The sequence below is a fragment of the Pomacea canaliculata genome, linkage group LG2, assembly GCF_003073045.1.
Source record: "Pomacea canaliculata isolate SZHN2017 linkage group LG2, ASM307304v1, whole genome shotgun sequence".
Taxonomy (NCBI): Eukaryota; Metazoa; Mollusca; class Gastropoda; order Architaenioglossa; family Ampullariidae; genus Pomacea; species Pomacea canaliculata.
Genome location: NC_037591.1, coordinates 31666094 through 31687799, shown reverse-complemented (window position 1 = coordinate 31687799; position 21706 = coordinate 31666094). Strand labels below are relative to the sequence as shown.

At 36.2% G+C, this 21706-nt stretch overlaps 3 protein-coding genes and 1 long non-coding RNA gene across 8 annotated transcripts; 1 reads left to right on the top strand and 3 right to left on the bottom strand.

Annotated features, from left to right (window-relative positions):
- Positions 1–94: 94 nt before the first annotated feature.
- Positions 95–2924, bottom strand: LOC112557265 (formin-like protein 3). The gene is made up of 3 exons (XM_025227017.1): positions 2761–2924; positions 1069–1233; positions 95–861 (listed from the first exon to the last, which is right to left on the bottom strand). Exons 2-3 carry the CDS (start codon positions 1205–1207, stop codon positions 263–265), a joined length of 738 nt encoding a protein of 245 aa, XP_025082802.1. The 5' UTR covers positions 1208–1233; positions 2761–2924; the 3' UTR covers positions 95–262.
- Positions 2925–4061: 1137 nt separating this feature from the next.
- On the bottom strand, positions 4062–17097 carry LOC112557263 (TELO2-interacting protein 1 homolog). Of its 5 annotated transcripts, none has more exons than XM_025227010.1 (25): positions 16916–17097; positions 16056–16256; positions 15681–15811; positions 15355–15442; positions 14287–14441; positions 13877–13995; positions 13466–13556; positions 13163–13349; positions 12634–12845; positions 11788–11844; positions 11036–11173; positions 10647–10766; positions 10307–10475; positions 9407–9614; positions 8948–9084; positions 8655–8820; positions 8095–8202; positions 7588–7803; positions 6994–7099; positions 6000–6082; positions 5792–5907; positions 5516–5603; positions 5258–5344; positions 4994–5117; positions 4264–4359 (listed from the first exon to the last, which is right to left on the bottom strand). In XM_025227010.1, exons 2-24 carry the CDS (start codon positions 16253–16255, stop codon positions 4995–4997), a joined length of 3105 nt encoding a protein of 1034 aa, XP_025082795.1. In that variant the 5' UTR covers position 16256; positions 16916–17097; the 3' UTR covers positions 4264–4359; position 4994. The 5 variants fall into 5 exon arrangements, with proteins under 5 accessions (XP_025082798.1, XP_025082795.1, XP_025082799.1 ...); XM_025227014.1 differs by having other exon boundaries at positions 8101–8202; XM_025227011.1 differs by lacking the exon at positions 16916–17097 and adding an exon at positions 16711–16864.
- Positions 5831–8076, top strand: LOC112557270. Its single transcript, XR_003097929.1, has 3 exons — positions 5831–5924; positions 6512–7074; positions 7666–8076. It is a non-coding gene; the product is annotated as an uncharacterized LOC112557270 (long non-coding RNA).
- Positions 17098–18166: 1069 nt separating the features above from the next.
- On the bottom strand, positions 18167–20025 carry LOC112557268. Its single transcript, XM_025227024.1, has 4 exons — positions 19917–20025; positions 19585–19692; positions 19072–19225; positions 18167–18411 (listed from the first exon to the last, which is right to left on the bottom strand). The coding sequence occupies exons 2-4, from the start codon at positions 19679–19681 to the stop codon at positions 18351–18353; spliced, it is 312 nt and encodes a 103-aa protein (XP_025082809.1). The 5' UTR covers positions 19682–19692; positions 19917–20025; the 3' UTR covers positions 18167–18350.
- Between the last annotated feature and the right edge of the window lie 1681 nt (positions 20026–21706).

Below are 21706 nucleotides of genomic sequence, written 5' to 3'. Positions count from 1 at the left end.
AGATTTGACTGTATATATCTCTAGTGCACAAACCAACAAACACTAAAATCTGCATGCTTATTTTTTTTTCTTGGATTTAACTATATTCCGCTTTAAAGCTAAACATAGTAAAAGTTTTTAAAAAAATAGCACACATTGTTCTTGTCTTATCAGATTAGCAAGGTTAAATAAAAAGCCATAGTAAATGCAGTGCCCATAATATAAATAGTTTTTCTGTCACTGGGAAATGCTCTACTCTATAAGACATGATGTGAACTTATTTTTAACAAGTACTTCCTGAATATGAATGCAAACAAATCAAAGTGAGAAGCACTATATTAATAAATTCATTTATTAGTCTGCACTTGCTGATACAGCTTAAAATGTCTAGAAATGGAAAAAAAGTGACACAACTGTACCTGCCATAGTCAAACTCTTTGGAAGTTGGTGTTGGAGGTGCAACATTAATTCGAATATTGGCGTAATTACCAGATGATGACATGGAAGTGCTTATTGATGAGTACGGTGATTCTCCACTGTCATGACCATATGCTGCCCGACCAATTACCTGCTCACTTGCACGAGATGGAGGACTCATTGGGCCAGGTCCAAAATCTTCATTATAATCTTCATTTCTGACAAACTTGGCTTGAGCTGTGTAAATGCCACTTCCTCCACGTGCCCCTTGGCTATAGCCATAACTGTGGATGGGAGCAGGTGGTGGGGGTGGGGGAAACTCTGCATCTGGGTCATAGACATAGCCACGAACAGGCTCAGGGGGTGGAGGTGGAGGAAAGCTGCGGTCATTGCTAGTGTAGCTAGGAACAGGCGGAGGTGGAGGCTGGTAAGTGTCAACGTTAACTGGTCGATATGCTGCCCCACCTAAAGCATATTAAAGAAACTAAAACATTATTTCTTAGTAAGTGTAACAGAAGAAGGCTACAACAAAATGTGCACAGAATAGGCAGCTTACACAAGCGAAGAGTGCTTAAAATTTACATTTTTTTGTAAATAGATAATGTATGTTACCTACTTAGTGGGCTTAAAAAGATACAATATATAGCCACAGACATGAAAAAACAACCTCACCTTGTTTGAATGGAGCAGGGGCAGGGGTATACGGTTTAGGTTTGGGCGCTGTTGCTGGAGGAGCACGTTTATAATCCCCACTTCCTTGGTCACGTACATTTTTCTGTGCAAAATCACGGTCAATATTTTGATAAGACATACTGGCAGTGAAGCTGTCAGTGCAACCTGTTTTAAAAAAAAACAAACTGACATAATAACTGAGCAGTGAGGCAAGGACGTAAAAAAGTAAAGACTTACAAATGTATGGTTCATAGAATTGTTCCCGTACTGCATGAGAAGTTTTAAAATTCCCTATATGTTACAAATTTTAACTAAGCATAATTCAATAGCATATACAACACATTGACTATAGTTCCTACTTTAAGAACTAGCTAACTGCTATGATCTAAATCTAAAGTTTATAATCAATACAGTTAACTAAGAGTAACAAAATTACATACTAAAGTTATTTCTTTTTTCTGTTACATAATATAAAGCATCACCCTTTTACGCTAATTCATGGACTGTTATGGTTAGTTGTAATTGTAAAATCTGAAAAAATATGAAATTCTTGCAAGTATATTGATAAAAATGAATTATATTTAAATGAGCTTTCATCATAGCAAGAGATTGCTTTTCTATTAGCAGCCGTCTGGAAGCTCCTGTAATCATTTACGAAGCGACATTTTAGCAATATCCCAAATAACAGCTCAAAGAGTTAATTATTCAGTGATCCTTGCCAAATAATATTTCTCTGTATTTATGACCAAAACTATAGCATCTTTCTTTAGGCACTTACATAGAATCTTAAAGAATGCCCTAGGTTTAAACGCACTTTAAACAACTTCACAATTTTTAACTAGATGTCCCATTAGTGATATGAACAAACCTTTTATATGTACATAACTATTACTGCTGTCAAGCGCTCAGAAATAAAAGCTCCATGCATGTTTGTACACTACTGAATTATTACACTGTTACCAATAAAATAGTACATTAGTTTTCCAAAACTTTAACACAAATTATTGACACCAGATAAAAATGCTTCTCGTCGTCGTTTAATTCAGCCGAATGTACAATGTCCTGACTTGAATGCATCAAAGTGAACAATGTTTATGTGTGACTCACCGACACAACTATGTGGGAATTTTCCCACAACATTCTTTGATGTTATGAACTCGAATTAAAATGCTTTACATCAGATCGAACGTTCTCTAAGAACTATATATAAAATTATATGATTGACTGAAATGGCATTCCGCCTGAGCAAGTGGGGCTAGGAAAACAGAAACAATATCACATATTTAGTTTTGTTACAGATAGTTCACAATCACTTCGCTTGAGCAGACAGCTTGAACATTTTCCGTTTCTAGAAGATCATAATTAGTATCTTTACTGTCAGACCTAAAACATTTTCCCAAATATTTTATGCAGAATATACGAACTTTATAGCCTCACCGTACTTTCAACTTCCAAATGACTTCTCTTAGAAGCTGCCAGGAGACTTTTACATAGTCGCGAAATTATCTTCTTTCCTAAAATGGTCAGCCGGGAATATATTAAACGTCATTTCCGGTTTAGAGAATTTAAAGCTGGTTCTAGCAACAAATTATGCTAGAAATCTTTGTAAAATGTTTTGAAGACTTAACACATATCACTCTATGCGAACTGTGCTTTACCTTATAACTATATTTTGAACAAATATGAACATACTTTTTTTCAGTTTCTTCACCACATCGTCTTCAGGGAGCAAATTTATTTCCAATCCACGTATAGCATTAGCCGAGCCATTTCCGTCCGGTTGTCGGCTGCTAGGGAAGTGGAGATCTCTCTCTACAGGCGTATTCACGGAATTAAAACTCCGTGGGTGTATTCGAACTACGTACTACACAAGCACAAATGGAAGTGGTCTAAAAGCAAGGGTAGGAAGCAAATAATTTCCTGTAGGCATCTCACTGTCGAATTTCTCACTTCCCCCCATGCTTAAAAGGCGCTGTTGCTTAGCAGTCATATTCCTATACGGTTAAAATGCACTCCGAATCCTCGATCTCGAGTCTACGTCAAATCCACTGACTCTAATTAAGTTTTCTTCTTATGTTTTATTCCCCTCGACGTGTTAGAGGTAGCGCTGAATCTGAGATCGAAGAGCTTTGTACGTATTCATTCTCTAGACTGCCAAACTGCTTTATAATGCTATGTTTTGTGTTTAGGAATGTCTGAAGACTTGTCTAGTATTTGGGAAGTGTACTAAGCAGCCTATGTTGCCAAAGGCGAACTTTTAGGAAATTACAACCTCTGAAATAGTGCATTATAAACTATATGGGAGAGAAACATGCACAACTTCAATGAAATCTATTAAATGCTAGATATTTCAGTTCTAACATTTTGTGGTAATTTAAGACTGTAATCAAATGACTCTAGGGGGAAAAAAAATGAAGTTGCTCCAGAGACAGTTATGGCACGTACACTAATACTGAGGGCAAACAAATGACACCACCTAGATGAAGAAAGCAAAGAGGAAGAGAAACTTTGTGGTAGATGGCTTTTGTAAATGGATGTATAGTTGTTACTAAGGACATAAAGTGGTTTGAGTACAAGTGATAGGAAAAAAATTGTCACTAAGTTTCTACTGAATCTGGATATCAGAACATACTCTTTCTAGGACTACCTCCTTCATCCCTAAAAACAAAGCAAAAAATTAACCTACAGATGTGGCTTCTCTATTTATCTTCTAGAGCATTGCATGACTACAACCAGAAACACATTTTCCAAGTTCATACTCCCCTCCTATCCCTACACACACTGGACAGAAATTCATAAAATAGCAAGCTCTTGCCCCTGAATGACATACAAAAAAGTTGTAGACCATTTCTGAACAGTTTATTGGTTTTGGAATATATGTCGCTACTAACATATATTCCACTAAAGTTAAAGATTTTTCATGCTGGAGTTCCAAAAATAAACCGAATCTGCGGAATAAACATGCTCACATGATTACACACTCTATCTGCACAATCTTTCAGACATGTGAATGCACTGCATCCAATGCTTTATTGCAAGCATAAAATCAAAACAAGCCACATAAATTTTAGGTCATAGCAGTATATTCTGAAATAATCAGAATCGGGGAGAAAAATGTTTTTACAGGTGTGATTCATCACTCAGATAAAATATGAAGGATTCAAGAAATCATAGTACAATCGATGTTTTAGATTGTGATATGAAGACTTCTTCACTGGTTTTGTCCAGACAGTCCAAAAGGAGCCCCACATTTTTTGAAAACACATTAGAGACTCCAATGTTGCTGAATAACTGAAAAAATAAAATTAGCAATTACACTGTGGTATTAATTTCTTCTAACCAAGACAATAAAAAAAGAATATTTTCAAATCGCTAATGTGTTAACAAATTGTCTAATAAAACCAATGTAATAATAATAACAATTATCCATAATGTTTAGCCACTGATGTACGTAAAACTACTAGCTTCTGAAGGATAGTCAAATGACAAAAATTTTACATGCAATAATCTTAAGTGTCTTGTTTTGGTAAAAAACAAATTATATGAAATGGTACAGAAACAAACAAAAAACAGGACTGGTCATAATATGCTTTACATCTACAACTGGTGCCTTGTGACATAATATCTTTTTATACTAAATAATATTTGTGTTTCACAATTTCTTGATAATGTGCAGTAGCTTCATTATGCACAATGAACACATTAGGCACCTTAAGCTTATGTGCATAACCACTTCATATTCTCTTAGAATATGGCTTAGCAATGTAAGGAAGTGTAATACTGTAAAACTGTATAATGTGAAGAATGACCGACAAATGTTGATTCAGTGAATACAGGATCACGCTGGATCTCTTTTTGATTAGTTTTTAAGTATTGTTATGTCCTGTCACAGTTCTTTAACAGATTCTTTTGAGATTTTTTTTACCTTAACAGGCTGAAAATGATGGGATGGTGGTGCTGGAACTGTTGGTGTGTAAAGACCAGATAATTTTAAACCATATCAGGTCCAAGTTACAAAGAGAAAGTTGCTTCATACAGGCGATGCATGCCTAACCAAAAAAGGGAAACAACAAATATTAAATAAAAATTATTGAAATAGTATATCTAAATGCTTCATTAAAAACTTTGACTTTGGAATTTTAAGGAACTGATCTTCAAAAAAAGACAACACCCAAAAAATAGAACCCACCTCTTGCAATTTCTGAGGCTGACGTTCATTTAGGTAAGGTTGACAGCTGTCGATCACTTGTTCAAGAGCCACTCCATCTAACTCCATCTGACAAAAAATAAAAAGTATGGCAGTTCAAACATTTCTCCCCTCCCCTAAAGAGAATGTGATTAAAGGAAGCAGTTAACAATTTCTTTGTTTTCATTCAGGATAAGAAAAAAAAATAAACCTTAAAAGGTAGCAGTTTTACCAATGGCATCAGATGTTCTTCACACTCACCATGTAAGCAATGTCTCCTAAAGTTGTCAGCAGAGTTTTTTGCAGTTTATAATCAAGCGTGTATTGATATGCTGAACCAGATCCCTCACTGTAAGCACATAAAAAGAACTATTTTGAAAGAAAGACATAATGAGAACTAGAATGTCAGCATTCATCTGTAGACACTCAGACATGCACCCCCACATATATGCAAACGTATATACATAAGGACACGTGCAAACATGCAATGACACACACACAAACACAGAGCAATTACACTAAGTAAAATGGCCTTGCCTGGTAGCTGACTGTTTGAGGAGGAAATGGAGCAGGGTTGGCAGAATATCTTTCTCCACACGTTTCCTGATGAAGTCACCACACAGACTGCACATTGTGTGAAGTGCCTTCACTGCCTGCGCAGATTTAACAGGTCAGTTCAGTCACAATTAACTGATTGTAATATCCTTATGTAAGCAAACACACACACACAAAGACAGGTGCTTACTTTAATGACAATTAGTTTATTGTGATCACAGAATCTTTGCTTCAGTGGCTCCCACACTTTATGTATCATGGGGAGGAGTTCATCTGCAAAAAAAAAAAAAAAAGAAATAAAAAGGGTCAAGATGGGATAATTGTAAAAATTACCTCATTACTTTAAATATTTATATATAAATACCATAAAAACAGCAGTGTCAAATTCTGGTGGGTCGGCAGGGGTGGGGGTGGGGTGGTGGTGTGTGTGTGTTTTTGTCTCTGGAAAATGAAAAACAATGGAATGGATTTAGATCACAAATATCTATGTAATATCTGTGTAAATGTCTCCTATTTATACAAGCCAAATGGCTGTGCACTACGTAGACTCTCCCTTGCGTGTAAACTTATGCATTCACACACCCCGAACTAAAAACATGTTAGCATCATCTTCAGCAATGAAACAAAATTGTCAAAATGTTGTTTTCAATATTAACAGTTTATCCCATTTAAAACTCTCAACTCTGCCTGAAAACCTCCCAGGTAACCTGCCAGTCCCAAGCGTGGATGAAGGAGGAGAGTTGGGCATGGGGCTAGCAACTCCACCCTGTAAAACAACCCTTGCTACGGAAACAGCAAATACAACACAAGTACAAGAGCCTTTTGCGCCTCTATGCTCCACTGGGGGTAATTAGGAACAAGAAGAAATCTTTCTCTGGGAAAACAGTAATGTCTGCAGAAAATATAAAGTAATATCAAAGAAAATGAAAGAGTTATAAAGTCCTACAGCCTAGCAGAGAGGCAGTATATATAAGTGGTTCACAGTGTCCCGGACAGGAAGATACAACGTTTCACCACGTTTACCTTCCCTGATAAATCATTTTTGCTAAGTGGCTGCTGGGTGGGCAGGTGGAGTTTCCAGACACAGGCCCCAGCCAGCCTAAAACCAGCAACCTTCGGTTTCAATGTAAGTACACTAATCAGAGGACTACAAAGCCTCCTCAGTATGCAGTTAAAATTCTCACTTTCATGGTCTGCAAGGTCAATACATCCCTGAGTGACCACATCTACTGCCAGCAAGACCATCCGTGGATTATTTAAAGCCAGTAAGTTCTTTGCTCTTAGCAAGACCTGTTCGTAAAATAGGAGCCTTCATTATTCCACATAATGTTGAAAACAATAATAAAATTGCAAATAAGATAAATAATCATAATAAATTTTTAGGCAATGGAGTAGCTCCATTTTCAGCTATGTAAGCTGATGCCACTTGCAGACTGTAGTATAGCAAAACAACATCCAGTCTGGTAGTTCTGGTTGCAAAATCTTCTCAATATTAGCATTTGGAGGCATATTTAGAGACATTAAAGGACTGGAGATCTTGTGACACCATATATTAAAATGTATAGGATAAATGACACTAACAAGTGAATTCTCACCACCATCATCATATTAACCTGCATAAATGATATCCAAAATAATCCAACAAGTTCTCTGGAAATATACAGAATAGGAAGTGTAAAATCTTGAAATTTCATGAACAAGGTTTATAATCAACAGAAGTTGAATGAATAAAAGTACTATAATTTGTAAGCTAGTCTTAATGTATTCTAAAGATTTACCTTCTTGACAGCTTTTATGTGTGGCGGTACCTCTGGTTGGTCATGTTCCTCCTCTCTTGTCTTCTCTTCCTCTTGCAGAACATTTTCATCATCTAATGGCTCATCATCAAAATTTTCTGCTGCCAGCCTTTGTTGATGTCTTTCAAGGAGGACAGCTACTAGTCTTGCAGGATCAAGGTGTTGTGTGACATGATGCTGTTTTCTAACAAGTTTGGGCTAACATAAAACAGAGTACATGATATTAAGCTATCTAATTTTTCCTTTAGGTAATGAGCAGGAAGACCTATGTTCGTGCTTCTTCAAAAAACAAAGAAGCGTCCCATCAATAACAATAAATAATAAATTGTTATAAGCTGAAATCAAAGATCACTCTCATAAACTGATTTGTTAGGTTGGGATAGCAAGAAATATTTCAAGAATGATTATGTTGTGTTTTATCAAAACAAAGGTGATTCAAGAATAAAGGTATGGCAGGCACCATGTTAAATATATACAGGTAATTCTCACTTGTGCTTGTGGTGGATACCAACGTCCAATAGCCAGCATAACATGATGCAAAACCCGTAGAAATAACACAGCTTGGTCTTCATAATTTTCATCCAGTGTCTCAAGAATCTGATATTAAAGGAAACTGCAATCAGCAGGTGATTAGACCAGATCTAGACACTTCTTGTTTTAACATATAATTAAACTCACCTGAAAAAGGCAATGTTCGAACCTTATAAAAATAAAACAAAAAACAGCCTCACAGATCTGATAAAAAACCTATTTAAATTTAATGACATTAGATAATGCACTATAACCCCTCAAATCAAAACATTAAAGAACTAAAGAATCACTTCTCATACTGTCCACAATAAGCAAATACCAAACACCTCAATGTATTAGGGACTGTTTTTAAAAATGTATTGCTTGTTTGAAAGTTTAAAATCAACATTGTCCTACAAATACATTATCAAAGAATAACCCACATCAGCTGATCTTATTTGCATTCTCTCCACACATCTATCATGCATGCTTTATACATGCAAAGCTTTATTGTTTCACCCAGTCTCCACTTCCCATACCTCAATGATACTGTCCCACACCAATGGCAGAATGTTGACACTACAAAACTGAAGCATGACTGACAAAACAGAAGGTGCTCTGTGATTTTGATCAAAGTGACGTAGTCGTAAAGAGACTGAGTTGACCAGGTAGTCAGAATTCTCTTGGATGAAGTCATCTAAGTTGCTGTAACACAAAAGCATCATTGAAATGACTGAAGGAGTGACACAGGAAATAATAGTGATGGTGTCAATGTTGTTATGGAAACGATGGATGAGAATACATCAGAGGATGAAAGGAGACTGAAATATACCTGTAGCCACAAGCACAACTTATATCCACAAGGGCAAGGTAAGCTGTGCTACTGACAGAAGACACCTCGCTGCCAACTTTTTCTGCCAGTATGTAAAGAATATCCATCAACAAAAACCTGAAGTCTTTACCTAAAGCCTGTCAAGAAAAGAAAAAAGATGTCAAAATTTGGTGTCTCTGTATCAGTGTTTTGTTGACACAATTGATAAAAAAAATTCATCTCGCAATCATTTTTAATGTAAACAGAAGCAGGTGTTTTAATATTTATCATGAATATGACTGAAATGGTTCTAAAATAAAAAAAATGTTGAAGTTTATAAATTTCAGACTAAAACTAATGCTTTCATCAAAGTTTAACAGATAACAATCAACCACATTTCTTAGAAAGGAATTTAGCAATTTTTCTTTTTTCATTTTCTTGCTGCAAATTTTGAACCTCATTATTAGAGGGGGAAGTTACCTTGGCAAATATTCCGATACCTTCCAAATAGAGGCATGACAAAAAAATGGCCTTGTTTTTGGTGAGGATAAAAGATGGCTTCTCACCAGCCTCTTCCATCATATATAAGGAAACAGAGTAGGATGAATTTGAATTTGTATTTTGTGATGAATCGACTGTTTCACACAGTGTCATGTTAGTGGGCGATAAATATTCCTCAATCAGCATCCTGTAAATACACAGAAGGATTTTAGTTTTGTTTCAGCTTTATTTACCTTTAAATTTACTTCATTTTCATTTCACAATTTTACCCACAAATTAGTAGAATTCTTTGAACAGATATATATGGCTCTGAAATGTTTGGCAACACATATCACAGGAGCAATGTAAGCATATAAACAATGTTTATATATTCTCACACTAACTGGCTTGGCCTTTCCAGAAGCTAATAAAATCTGAGCCAGACCATCCGAAGGCAAAACCAATTAACATACTATGAAAATTTAGAGGACTACAGTTTCTTCAAGAAATCTTGTTCTACGCCCTATTAGTAAGATGAAAATAAATGCCAACCTCTACTGTAGGCATATGGGTTATAATGTAGATGATATTTAGTATTTCTCCCACTTTCACGGTCATTCTTCTACATTAAATTTCAAAAATGTAAAACAAAAATTTTAAACTAGTAATATTATTGTTATTGATAACAAAAGAAGTTAAGCTAAGGGAAGATGTAGGCAAGTTATTTTCAAATAATACATGAAAATGTTGGTGCCACTTTAATGTACATAGTACAATAATAATAACAGCTTTTAAAAAAAATAAAGTAAAAGTAAATTTTAAGCAAAAATTTTAAGTAGTCTTCTTGTTCATCATCGGTAGATTTAAGCTATCGGTAAAATATTTGTTGTTGTCGTTTACCTTATAATGTTTGTCTTAATACTAACTGCTGGAGTATTCATAGCTTGCTCTCCACTGACAATTGCACTTCCTGCCATGATCTCATTTATTATAAGAACAGAGGCCAGGCGATGTGCTGTGCTCTGCCGATACACTTCCAAAAAACTTCCTACCAGCACAGACAGTTCACCTGCACCAACAAACTCAAACGTTAATCAAGAATGTTATTACTAAACTGAGACAAGCCTCTATAAGTATTTAATGTTTCTAGTTATGTGTTCTTTTGCTGATGAAAATACTTATACACTCAGGTACAAACAGAAATATTCAAAAAGATAAGGACCAAAAAAGTATGTCTAACCATGTAGACCCAGCAAATGACATGTCCTCATCAGACCAGCCTGGACTTTGTCACTCTGAAAGTGCACAAACTTTTTACGTGGTTTCATGATAGTCACACGGTCTACAAATTTTGAATGATCTGAAAAATTGCAAGAAACATGCAATTAGCTATTGCTAAAAACAACCACAATAACCGTCAATTTTTTTAATCATATTATTCAAATATAAAAGCAATAGCAAAATATTTACACAACAGAAAATCTGCTAAACATATTTTGTTTAGAAAGGGCATAAACTGAAAATGAACACAAAATTCAACAACATTTAAGCCCATATCTTCTAACCCAATCAGACATTAAAAAGAATGATTTCTTGATCAAAACACAAATGTCTTCAAGTCTCACTTACCTGTGGTACCACCACCTGCTCCTATTCCTGTTTCCTCCAGTATCTTTTGGTCACTGCAGTCTAGCTCCATTACCTGCACCAGAGCTTGTGCCAGGCGAGACATGTGAGGAGGTGATAAAAACAAGGTCGTCTGGTTACCTGTCATAATGGCAGACAAGGTAAATCCATTACAGCTCACTGCTTGTTTGATCAAAAGGCTGTGACATTTATGTTTACTTGTAACATTTCAAAAACAAATGAGAAAATTCTGAGAGGACTAACCAAAACAAGTACCATCAGAATTGCATAAACAGCTGCTAACAAAAAAGTTCTGAAAACTAAACTGGGGTTTAAAAAATGATAGCCTGCCACATGCTTGGCAATAAACTGGTTATTTAGTAACAACATAGACTATTTTCTAAAGTGCATTCCATGCATTCTTTGGCTGAAGATGTAATAAAGCTTGGATGCCACTTAAAATAGGACAGAGGAAATCTGTTTAATTACATTCATCAGTAGTGTGCCTGACTTCATATAAAATGCTTATCTTGTAATATTCCAGCTGAGGTCTCAAGACTAAAGGTGTCTCTTCTTGCATTGAGAGTATAAGAGTATGGTTTGTGGATAGAGAGAACTTTGAAACTGATTTCCTTTGCTCACAATGGTCTAAACTTTAAAAAATCAAACTTCCATGTCAAATCCACGAACTACAGGATATACTTCCACACACAGGACTTTCTGACAGGTGTTAAGCAAAATGTTTGCGAACTCACCCAGCATGGAGATGTAGCCATTCAAGAGATTTATCAATGCCACCTTTTCATCTTCATCTGTGGCAAATGTTAAAACAGAACATCATCTGTCACAAAATATCACTCATTGGTAATTATTAGATACACTTCCAGACAATATGAAGATGCAACTTAGAATGCAGTGGTGCGAGGGAGAAAGAATATGGAAAATGTGGGTGAGGAAAACGGAGATTACAAGTAAATTAAGCTAGCTGAAATTTTACTTGCCATTTGAAAATGAAACTAAGCTTACAATAGGTACAGACAAAAGATACATGTATTTCCAAGAAGACATAATTAACTAAGCCTTTAAAGAACAGCTTGTATGGGATTAATTTTCTGTTATCAAACAAACGGGTCTGCGTTTTAAAGCTATTTACAAAAGAGTGCATTGTGGCACTGTCAGTATTACAAGACTTAACAACAACAATATTTAAAACCAGCATTCTTTTGTATGCTCTAGTGTACCAGTGCTCCAAAAAAAACCCCAACCGACTTTCAGCCTGTCAGGTAAGCAAAACTCTGTATGTGTGTAAGAATGAGATTATTGGAATAAGTGTGTGTATTTTTTTCCCTCACAGCAAAGGCTATCCAGTGATCGGCACTGTCAATAAAGAGCTCACACTAGGAAATAAAGATTTTTAAATGGAGTTTCATCTCATGACCTAAATTATTCACTACCATTTTATTATTTTGGACCTTATTTAAAGCACATTTCATGAATATGCAGCAGGCCTGATCAGGTTATGTAATGTTGACATGCTGCAAACATAAGTTAGCCATCTTAACTAGGATTTTACAAGCAAGGAAACATTACAGGATACTTACCTTCCATTTTCATCCTCCTAACAAATGATGTAATCAATACCAAAAGGCCTTCTTCCAGCATTTCCTTCAAACTTCTGCAGCCATCACTTCCTTCTTGCCTCTCTTGAAAATTCCTTAAAGCATTTATTGCTGGTTCTGATACTTGAGCATATTCATCTGCCATCAATGAGACCAGGATTTCTAAAATGGCTGGCACACATGAGCGCAAGGACCTAGAGAGAGATAAAAATGTGAAAGATATAACAACTTTTCTGCTTTCTCAGTTCCTTTTTCTAGAAGTTCTTAGGAAAGAAATATGATCAGCTAAATTAGTGACCAAAGTATCCAGCAGTTTCACCTGCACATGCCTAGAAATAAATACATAGGGAGTGACCATTATAAGGTGCTCAAAAATACAATTATCAGAATTTGAGGAATTTCGTAGATCACAGCTATTTTAAAAACCTTTGTTTTGAAATATATTATTCACAATTTTTCTGCTGGAGTAGTAATCGAAAAAAAAAAAAAAAAAGCTGAAGACTGTATTTACCCTTGACACTCAGTAAGAATTCTATGTGCCACTTCTACAAGTGTCTGCCGCACTCTCCAGCTATCATGTTTTTTCAGTTTAGAGAACTCCTTCAGCATGAAGTCAACACGTGGTACAACAGAAGTTACCCACACTTCTGAGCGCTCAACAACCAGATTTTTGAGTTTCTCGTCTAGTTCAGCCTTGTCTGTTGCAAAGTAGAACTGAAGTAAGCATCACAAAGAAGCAAAATAACACATTTCGAGAACATATATTTGTACAGAATAACATTATCACTATCAGGAAAAAGAAAATCCTGTTTACCGAGCCATACATTGTTGGTTTGGTGTTCCTCTGACAAAGACATGTCTCCTAATGTAAGACACACCACATCTGTCCATGTAGACAGCGCTGTCTGCAAAATTTTATGAAATTTCAGTTAACATTCTTTTTTCAAACTGATCAAGATAGAGCTACAAACAAAATATTTTCTTCCCTCCATTGGAAAATCATAATTTCTTTTAAAAGGATGAAGCCATATCCTTAATGTCAGTGTGAGATTTTTATTTTCTTGATCAGTGGTATCTTGCAGACCATACAACTTGGACTAAGAGTAAAATACAGCAAAATGACAGACTATAACAAGTTAGACATTGATTCCAAAACCCTTGAAAAATATCAGCAAAAAAGAACTAGCTGATGCAGTAAGTTAGAGAGAATTATTCTTTTCCTTACACAGAATACATGGTGCCCTTGCTTGGTATCTCCCATCACCACTTTCAGCATTGCTGTGGAAATACCTGGTAATAAGCCAGCAAATCTACTTCCTAGCTGCCATGCCATCTGACCTGCACCTTTATACAGAAAGCCAAGGCAAGTCTACTGATTATTGAGATTTTACATTTCTCATGGCAAAATTAATTTTTACTTTTCATAACTTTTTCTAACATTAATAACCTAATAACCTTTTTATAACCCTTAATTCTCTTAGCAGTCATAGATTCATGTTACATTAAATACAACAGTAACCCTGTTTTCTAAAAGGTCAATAAAAACAAAAGACAAATAAGCTCTCTTTATATTACTAGTACTCATTTATACTGATACAAAATAAAAGGCTCTCCATGAAAAAAATCTTTAAGTACATTGGCAGTTTATCTGCATTAGAGTTCTCAGTCCGTGCATGGCTTTTAGTTGCAGGTTACGACCATTTTTAGTCTCCGACACCAATGAAACCATTTGTGAAACCAAGCTCCCAAGAAGAGGAAGAGAGTTGACAGCGTATAATGCCTTTTTAACGCTGCACAAAGAGTGTGAATAAATTTGAACTGAAAAACCTTAGAATTCTTTGTTTCCTTGAAAATGATAGTTTTGTCATGTTCAAAAGTCCAAAATCATAATTATAAAATTAGAAGATTACTAAATACTAAACGACGAAGACATTAAGGCGGTGGTTCTCAAAGTGTGGTTTGCACACACAAGTCAGGTGGTCCACGGCTGACAGCAAAGTGATGTTCAAATCGCATATGCTAATTAGGCCAATACTGATTTCACACAAGTTTTAATTTTATCGACACCCAACTGCTCGTTCACATAAAAGGCTTGCTTACCAACTAAGTCTTTATGTCACAGCGTGAGCATTGTGTCATTTAACTGCCTCATCCATTACCCCTTAGTAACACAATGCCCTTCCTTATTTTTAATTTTTACGTATACTTTGCGAAGTATGAATTTTATGTAAACTTATTACTATACTACTGTCACAACAGTACATTTAGTTTTGAATTGCAATGAAACAAATGAGGTAATTTCAATTTGAAATTCGCGATGCAGAGTGATTTTAGGCCTTGGTGGTCCACTGTATTTTTTACTTTAGTAAAGTGTTCTGCGGTCCCAAATACTTTGAGAACCACTGCATTAAGGTGAAACATCCAAATGCATAAATGGAATCAATAAAAATTAATACACAGATTTCTTACTTTAATACTTTGCACATTACTTAAAAATACATCAACTGTGAGTACACACCTGTTTGAATGCATACGCATGTGCATTTGCAAAATTATATGTTGTGCACTGAAAAGATGATAAATGATGATAGTGCTGTAACATTCAGAATTTTATAATATCATTACTCTAAGTGAAGAATCCTCAATCCATTCACTGATGAGAAACCAAATTTACAACATATGTTTTAATGGTGATGAACATGCCTGTCAGTTGCACTTGTCATAAGTTTATCAACAGCATCTAGCACAGACATTGTCTCCTCTTCAGACAACTTCTGTTTTCTCTTGCCATCTGGTGTAAATAAAACAATTTATAATTGTAAAAATAATTATGTTAGTGTAATTTGTCATAAAAACCAAGTATGCAAAAACACACACACATTCATTATTACGCAAACTGTTATCTGGACTGATATGTTTCTGATCTCATTGTGAAATTACTTTCTTGCCCCTTCCCTTCTTTTTCTATTTTATGTGCATGCATGCACACACACAAAGACACAACACCCTTACATTTACACAAACTTTACCTGGGCTGACTGCAAAAAATGTATCTGAAAGAAGCCCAAGAAAGTCCAGGAAGATACTGGAAGTGTGGACAGTAGTTCTGGCTAATAACACACTTAAAGCCTGGCATGTATTTACAAGTATTTGCTGTTGCCTGTGTAAAGAAAATTAGATGCATTAATCAAAGATTGTAGAGTGATAGAATATATATATACAATAATATACTCTTAACACAATGACATCTGAAAATACAAAACACATATGCCCACATTCAGCCATAAACATCATAACCAGCACAGGCTTATGCAAGGAAACAAAATATTTATTTTCTTTAGTCAAATATTGATGAAAACTAAAAAATACCACTAAAATAAATGCAGTGCATGGTCAATACTCACATAGTTTTCTTTAGGAAGTTTACAAGAGTACAACGAAGTGGAAACATTAAAAACTGTTGTAGTTCTTGCATTACTTTTGGATCAATGACTTTTATTTTTGCCAAAAAGTCTTCTAAATTGCTGATACTAGGCGCTTGAACAATCTCCATGCAAACTGGTTGAAGCCGTGCAAGTGCCACGGTTAGGGGACTTGGGTCCATCCTACAGAAAAAGGAAAGACAAAATTATCTTGCAAATACCCGTTCTTCAATATCATATGACTACTGTGGCACAAATGTCATTTCCCATTTGTCAATGGAATCATCTAGTGCTTATTATATAGTCAAGCTAACATTTTTAATTTCACAATAAAGTCAGTAAATCTTTACTATTTCGGGGATTCAAAATTTTTCCTTTTACCTACCTCAACCCTGACTGCAGAACTAAAAATTCTAGCAGCTAGATAACCAAATTTCTTATAAGCTTAAAATGTGTGTATATGATGAGAAATTCTGACAATAACAAACTCTTTCAATATAATAGCGTGGACACTACAGTTAAAGGTATAGTCAAGGCTGTAAAAAGGTTGTGGCGACGGTCCAAAACGTTTGAAAATTATATTTAGTTACATTAGCTGCGCACGATGCAAACAGCGACTTTACAGTCTTTTACGCACTTGTGTAATATTGTTGTCTTTCGTAACACAAATTAAAAGCTTCCTTTCAGTTGTCGTCAGCTGTGCTGCTGTATTTGGTTCTTGGGCTGTTCTTTTCAAGCGCATCGCGATGATTGCCATGCGGGGACATTTCAATTTGTGTTTATTATTATTATTTAAAAAGCAGTAATTACAATCACCATTATTATTTGGAACTAACACTTACGCTGTTGTCAAATCCCACTTCAGATGGACAAACCTTAAATTTCAAAGCTTATTCATTTCATGTGAATGTGTTTTAACCTTCCTGTATTTTAATGAGGAGTTCTTTTTAAGGTAAATTACTTTGGTCCAAAAATCCTCAAACACCTCAGCACATTGACAACTTCTGCAGACCATCGAAGTAAAGGGAAATAATTCCCACTGCCACATCGTTGTCTCCCTTTAACTAACCCTTTCACCGACATAAAGACTCGAGATAATTAAATGTGGAAGAAATATCGGCCATGTAGAAGCAACAATGAAATAACTTCTGAAAAAATTATGTTGCAGAACTATGAACAAGGTAATAAAAAATAAAATAAAAATTGACTGAAACTACTTGAAAAGGGAAGAATCATGATGCTGATGGTCAAGGGAGAACTCGTCAAGCAGTCTTCTAGATAAGAGTTAATATGGCTGGACGGTAATGAAAGCCGATAAGAAATCAGCAGTCTTGCATGGGATGTGGTTTTCACAGGTGTTTGCACAAGGTACGGAGGATAAACAGCTTGGCATAATCAACACACTTTTTTTTATGTCACTTAAGGAGAAGTTAATTAACTGACAAGTAAAATCCGTGAAGTTCAGTCAATAACCATTTGTAGTGGATAAGAATGTGATTATGTTATTTCCTGAGATTATGGAGGAGGAGTTTGACATGTTTGGGTTCTTTTAAAAGAGAATGTAATCTAAGCAAGAAAAGCATGCAAATACTATTGAAGATACCTGGCGGGATGTGAAACGGTTTATACTCCAGATTGTTCAAATATGGGAGACTTTGTTAACATATGTTCTAGCGGACTTTGTTTGACAAACTTGTTAAATCGCCTATGGATAATAAATTTTGTGCTTTTCTGGACATCGTGCCTAGCATCGACTGAGATAGGCTGTCTATAGATGCAGAGTGTCCGCCTATTAATACATCATTTTTGTAGTGGCCGTCGACCGTACTCTAGCTGTAGCGGAAAGGCAGTATAAAAACATTATATTTTGATATTGCTTCTTGTGAGGCTGTAGATAAAGACGTCTCGACTTCAGTATGCAAAAGTCAACCTATATACAGGTCTGCGCCAAATGTAATATTAGTTTTGGCCATGGCACTCCAGCGGCACAAAGAACACACACACGAATTGAATGTAACAGTGCGTAAGCTCATTCAAATTCTAACCCTAACCCATTCTTGCTCACATATATGAGACAACCAGACTGTTGGTACTAATAACAGCTCGAGTGTTTATTGGAAAAAAAAGTGCCGTAGACATACTATCCAGACGATTGGACGAAATAATATTACATCATTAAGTCGTTGATTGTTGTCAAGCTAACGCTCATTCCACTGTCGAATGCTTAGTAAAAACTCTATATATTGGCTTGTCCCTGGTGATGTGCATCCTAAATCTTTAGTCCCGACCGCCACGGTCACCTGGTGGTCGGTGGAAGTCCTCGTGGCCGGAAACAGCCCTGTGGAGGACAAACACGTACAATCATTGTGACATAATGCCGACATGCGAAACAAGGGTTGAAGAGACATTCAAATAAGCACTTATGATGAATTATATATGTGTGTGTTAAAAGGAATGAGTACATCTGTTTCAACAAAAGTTAATTCCTGTGTTTTAAGACCATATTCTACATTCAAAAACATGAACGAAAGCAAGATTAACGTTTTGTTAAATACATAGTATTTTATCTCTAACATTAAATTAACTGTTATACAAGAGTATTTTTTTTTATTTTTAAGGAGCTATTTCTGACAAATAAATTAGCATAGCACACAGTCTGTGTACATGAATATTGAACTACTTGTGTCTACCTTACATGAACAATGAAAATCCAATGTCCTCGTGTAGTGCATGTGCTTATAAACATGTCTATTAATTGTGGGTAATAGTTTTTATTGTGAAGTCAAAATTGTATATTGGCTTCAGGATAAGTGGTACTGAAGCATAATGAGTAATAAAAACGGATTTTTAATCCAGTTTTCTTATAAAGTAAGTGCTTTCTTTTATTAACTCAAATTTTATTATTAAAATGCCATCAAACTGTTTGAACAGACTCCAAAAAGTTATTTATTTACTTACACGTAAACAAAGAGAATAAAAACAAGCCACCGCCACTTACAGTTCACATTCCCGTTGACAAATGATGTCTGTGAGAGATTCGTCCAGGGCATCGCTCAGTGCGAAGTGAGCATCACAACTGGCCTTGCATTCCGACTGGGAGATGCGAGGGTCTGCCCTGACGATGTTGCCCACCTCCAGCCAGATCAGCTCCTCTGAAACACGAAGTGAACTCATGACATTGAGATTTGAGAACAACGCTAGTGTATACTGGCAGAAAGTGCACACGAAACTGTACGTTTACACAAACCACTAGTTCAAGAGTATCATTATTAGTGTGTGTGTGTGTTAGTTACTTCTTACGGTTACTTTTCATTTTCTGATTACATCCCATATTATTTGTAGTAATATAGATTGACAGAGAAGCAGTTTCTGTACCATAGCGATTACAGCCATATCACAGAGTTATAACCACGCATAACCTGTTTGTAGATTTAGTCATTTAGGTTCGATTTCAAGCATGGCGTTTTGATACTCTTGACGATTGGTACCCATCTGCCATGGTGATTCTTACCGACTGTTATGGTCACAGGTGGTTCAGTCTCCTCTGGGGGACGACGCTGAGCCATGGCGGCTACACACAAAGCCAGGACGAGTACAGCGACCTTCATTGTCACCAGGTCTGGCAGACGATAATAAAGAACATAAGTGAAGATGCCAATGCTCTTCTTCCTAACTAAAAGGGTTAAAAGTCTAATAAATTACGACACTGACGAAATTTTTGCAAGAATGTTAAAAGAAATTCTGCGAGATGTAGATAGTTCCTCCTTCCTTGCCCACAATAAAAAAAAAAAGACACCCAAAACACTTTTGAACATAATCGTAATGAATAAAATGTTAGCTTACTCTTTCCGGGATACACACCAGAACAAGATGTCTGAGAATGATGACTGCCATTAAAATGCAGTTAATTTATAGTAACATTTCAGGTGTGAAAATCGAGAACAAAAACTATTTAAAGCTGCAGGGTTGGGTCATAAAAATAGTATGTTGTAAGTCAAGAAAATAAACGTATTTAGGATATTTTTTTAAATCGAAAACGAAAGAGATAAGAGAGTCAAGATTTAGAACGATTCTGACTGCGTTATCGTGCCCTCGGAATGGTATAATTTATGTATAAGTGTATGTGTGCCCAGTTACACCCTTTTTTTATTCTCTCTGTTGTTCTTCATTTCCTTCTGTTTTGTAGCGGAGACACTTTCGCCAGGTACGACAGGTCGAGCGGTCTCCAGATATTTTGGGCGGTGAATACCATATGGTGTCTGACGGAGTGTCCCTTGTCCCCGTTATATGTATATGTGTTGAGGGGGTCGCGTGTGTGCTTTATGTGTGTGTGTGTGCGGGTGCGCATGTGAGTTGTCATAAAAATGAGTTTAAGAAGGAAGAACAAACGTTTATTTTCCGGTCAACGTTCGTCCACACACAAAAGCATCCACTGAAAGCAAATCTCACGCCCACCTGTTCTACAAGCATTTATCAGTTAACGTCATCTAGACGGCGGACGCGCCAAGTTCTCGTACCTTGGTAATGAAATCCAGGCAGACAAAAATTAGGGTGTGTCTGCGATTTAAGGTACTACACCCAAAAACGTTGGTATAAAAATTGTTTCTCTTTGTTTGCGAGATTTGGGAGGGCGCTAGCATCTCTTTGCTTGGGTCTCTTTAGTGTGATAAATACATAGTGCGGTACTGGAGTATTTTCGTCCATTAGATACTTACCGCACAGTTCTCTCTAGTACCTAGTACTTGAGTGTTCCAAGTTGTACAGATTCTGGTAGAGACCTAAACATATTCTGTAAATCTCAGAGCCTCAAACAACCGTTTATTTGTTATCTAATTTCAAAGTTGACAATTTGCACCTGTACTCAAGTCTTGCAAAATTTCGCTACCGGGGAGAGAATAACATGCTACATCATATAGATAATCCACGCAAAGCACGTAACCAATGCGGTCAGAGTGATGCACGAGAAATTATTTTGCTTGAACAGTGGAGACTAATCTGCAATTTTGCATAAACTTAAATATTAAGCCATACATGTTTGTTACAAGTAAAATAATTGTCGTTTTCTCTACAGACGCAAAACATTGGCCACCGGGAACTGAGCACGTGAGATAACAGCAGTGACGCAACTGTCACTATCCTCGTTAGCATCATCCTGCAGCTGGACTTTACCTATAATATTCAACGTCAGTCACTTAATTAAAACCTTTCCCCACGAGCCCCCACCACTGCTGTTTCCCGAACAGAGACGTGTGAATTAAAGTACAACAAGAAAAACCATATTAAACATAACAAATAATGGGAAAAACATGCGATATTTTGGTTCATATAAAAGGGTCCCAGTACTACTCGTGCAGTTAGTAATTCCAACGATGGAGGGCTGTTCACTTCCCTTATAACCACCGTCTACTCTGGTATTCAAACGCACATCAACTTAGTTCTGGCAGTTGATACTACTTCTTTCTTCCTGTCTATGTTTTTTTTTTTTTGTGTGATGAGGAGAGCAGCACTCCACTTGGCTTCGAGCTTTTACCTCTCACAGGTCGCCCAAGCTCTGGTCGTGTATTTCGAGAGTTTCACGACGACAGCTAGCTGTTCTGATGGTCCGTTATCAATGTCTTTGCGTCAAGGTTCTC

Bases quoted from the DNA above. Each gene is read 5' to 3' on its own strand.
- LOC112557268 (XM_025227024.1), bottom strand. From the start codon at position 19,681: ATGAAGGTCGCTGTACTCGTCCTGGCTTTGTGTGTAGCCGCCATGGCT. The intron at 19,226-19,584 runs GTAAGAATCACC...TTCGTGTTTCAG, and splicing joins ACCTGTGACCATAACAGTCG to AGGAGCTGATCTGGCTGGAG. The intron at 18,412-19,071 runs GTAAGTGGCGGT...TGTCCTCCACAG, and splicing joins TGTCAACGGGAATGTGAACT to GGCTGTTTCCGGCCACGAGG.
- LOC112557265 (XM_025227017.1), bottom strand. From the start codon at position 1,207: ATGTCTTATCAAAATATTGACCGTGATTTTGCACAGAAAAATGTACGT. The intron at 862-1,068 runs GTGAGGTTGTTT...AATATGCTTTAG, and splicing joins CCCTGCTCCATTCAAACAAG to GTGGGGCAGCATATCGACCA.
- LOC112557263 (XM_025227013.1), bottom strand. From the start codon at position 16,255: ATGGACCCAAGTCCCCTAACCGTGGCACTTGCACGGCTTCAACCAGTT. The intron at 15,443-15,680 runs GTAAAGTTTGTG...TATTTACACCAG, and splicing joins ATTTTTTGCAGTCAGCCCAG to ATGGCAAGAGAAAACAGAAG. The intron at 10,476-10,646 runs GTTAGACATACT...TTGTTGGTGCAG, and splicing joins TCATTTGCTGGGTCTACATG to GTGAACTGTCTGTGCTGGTA.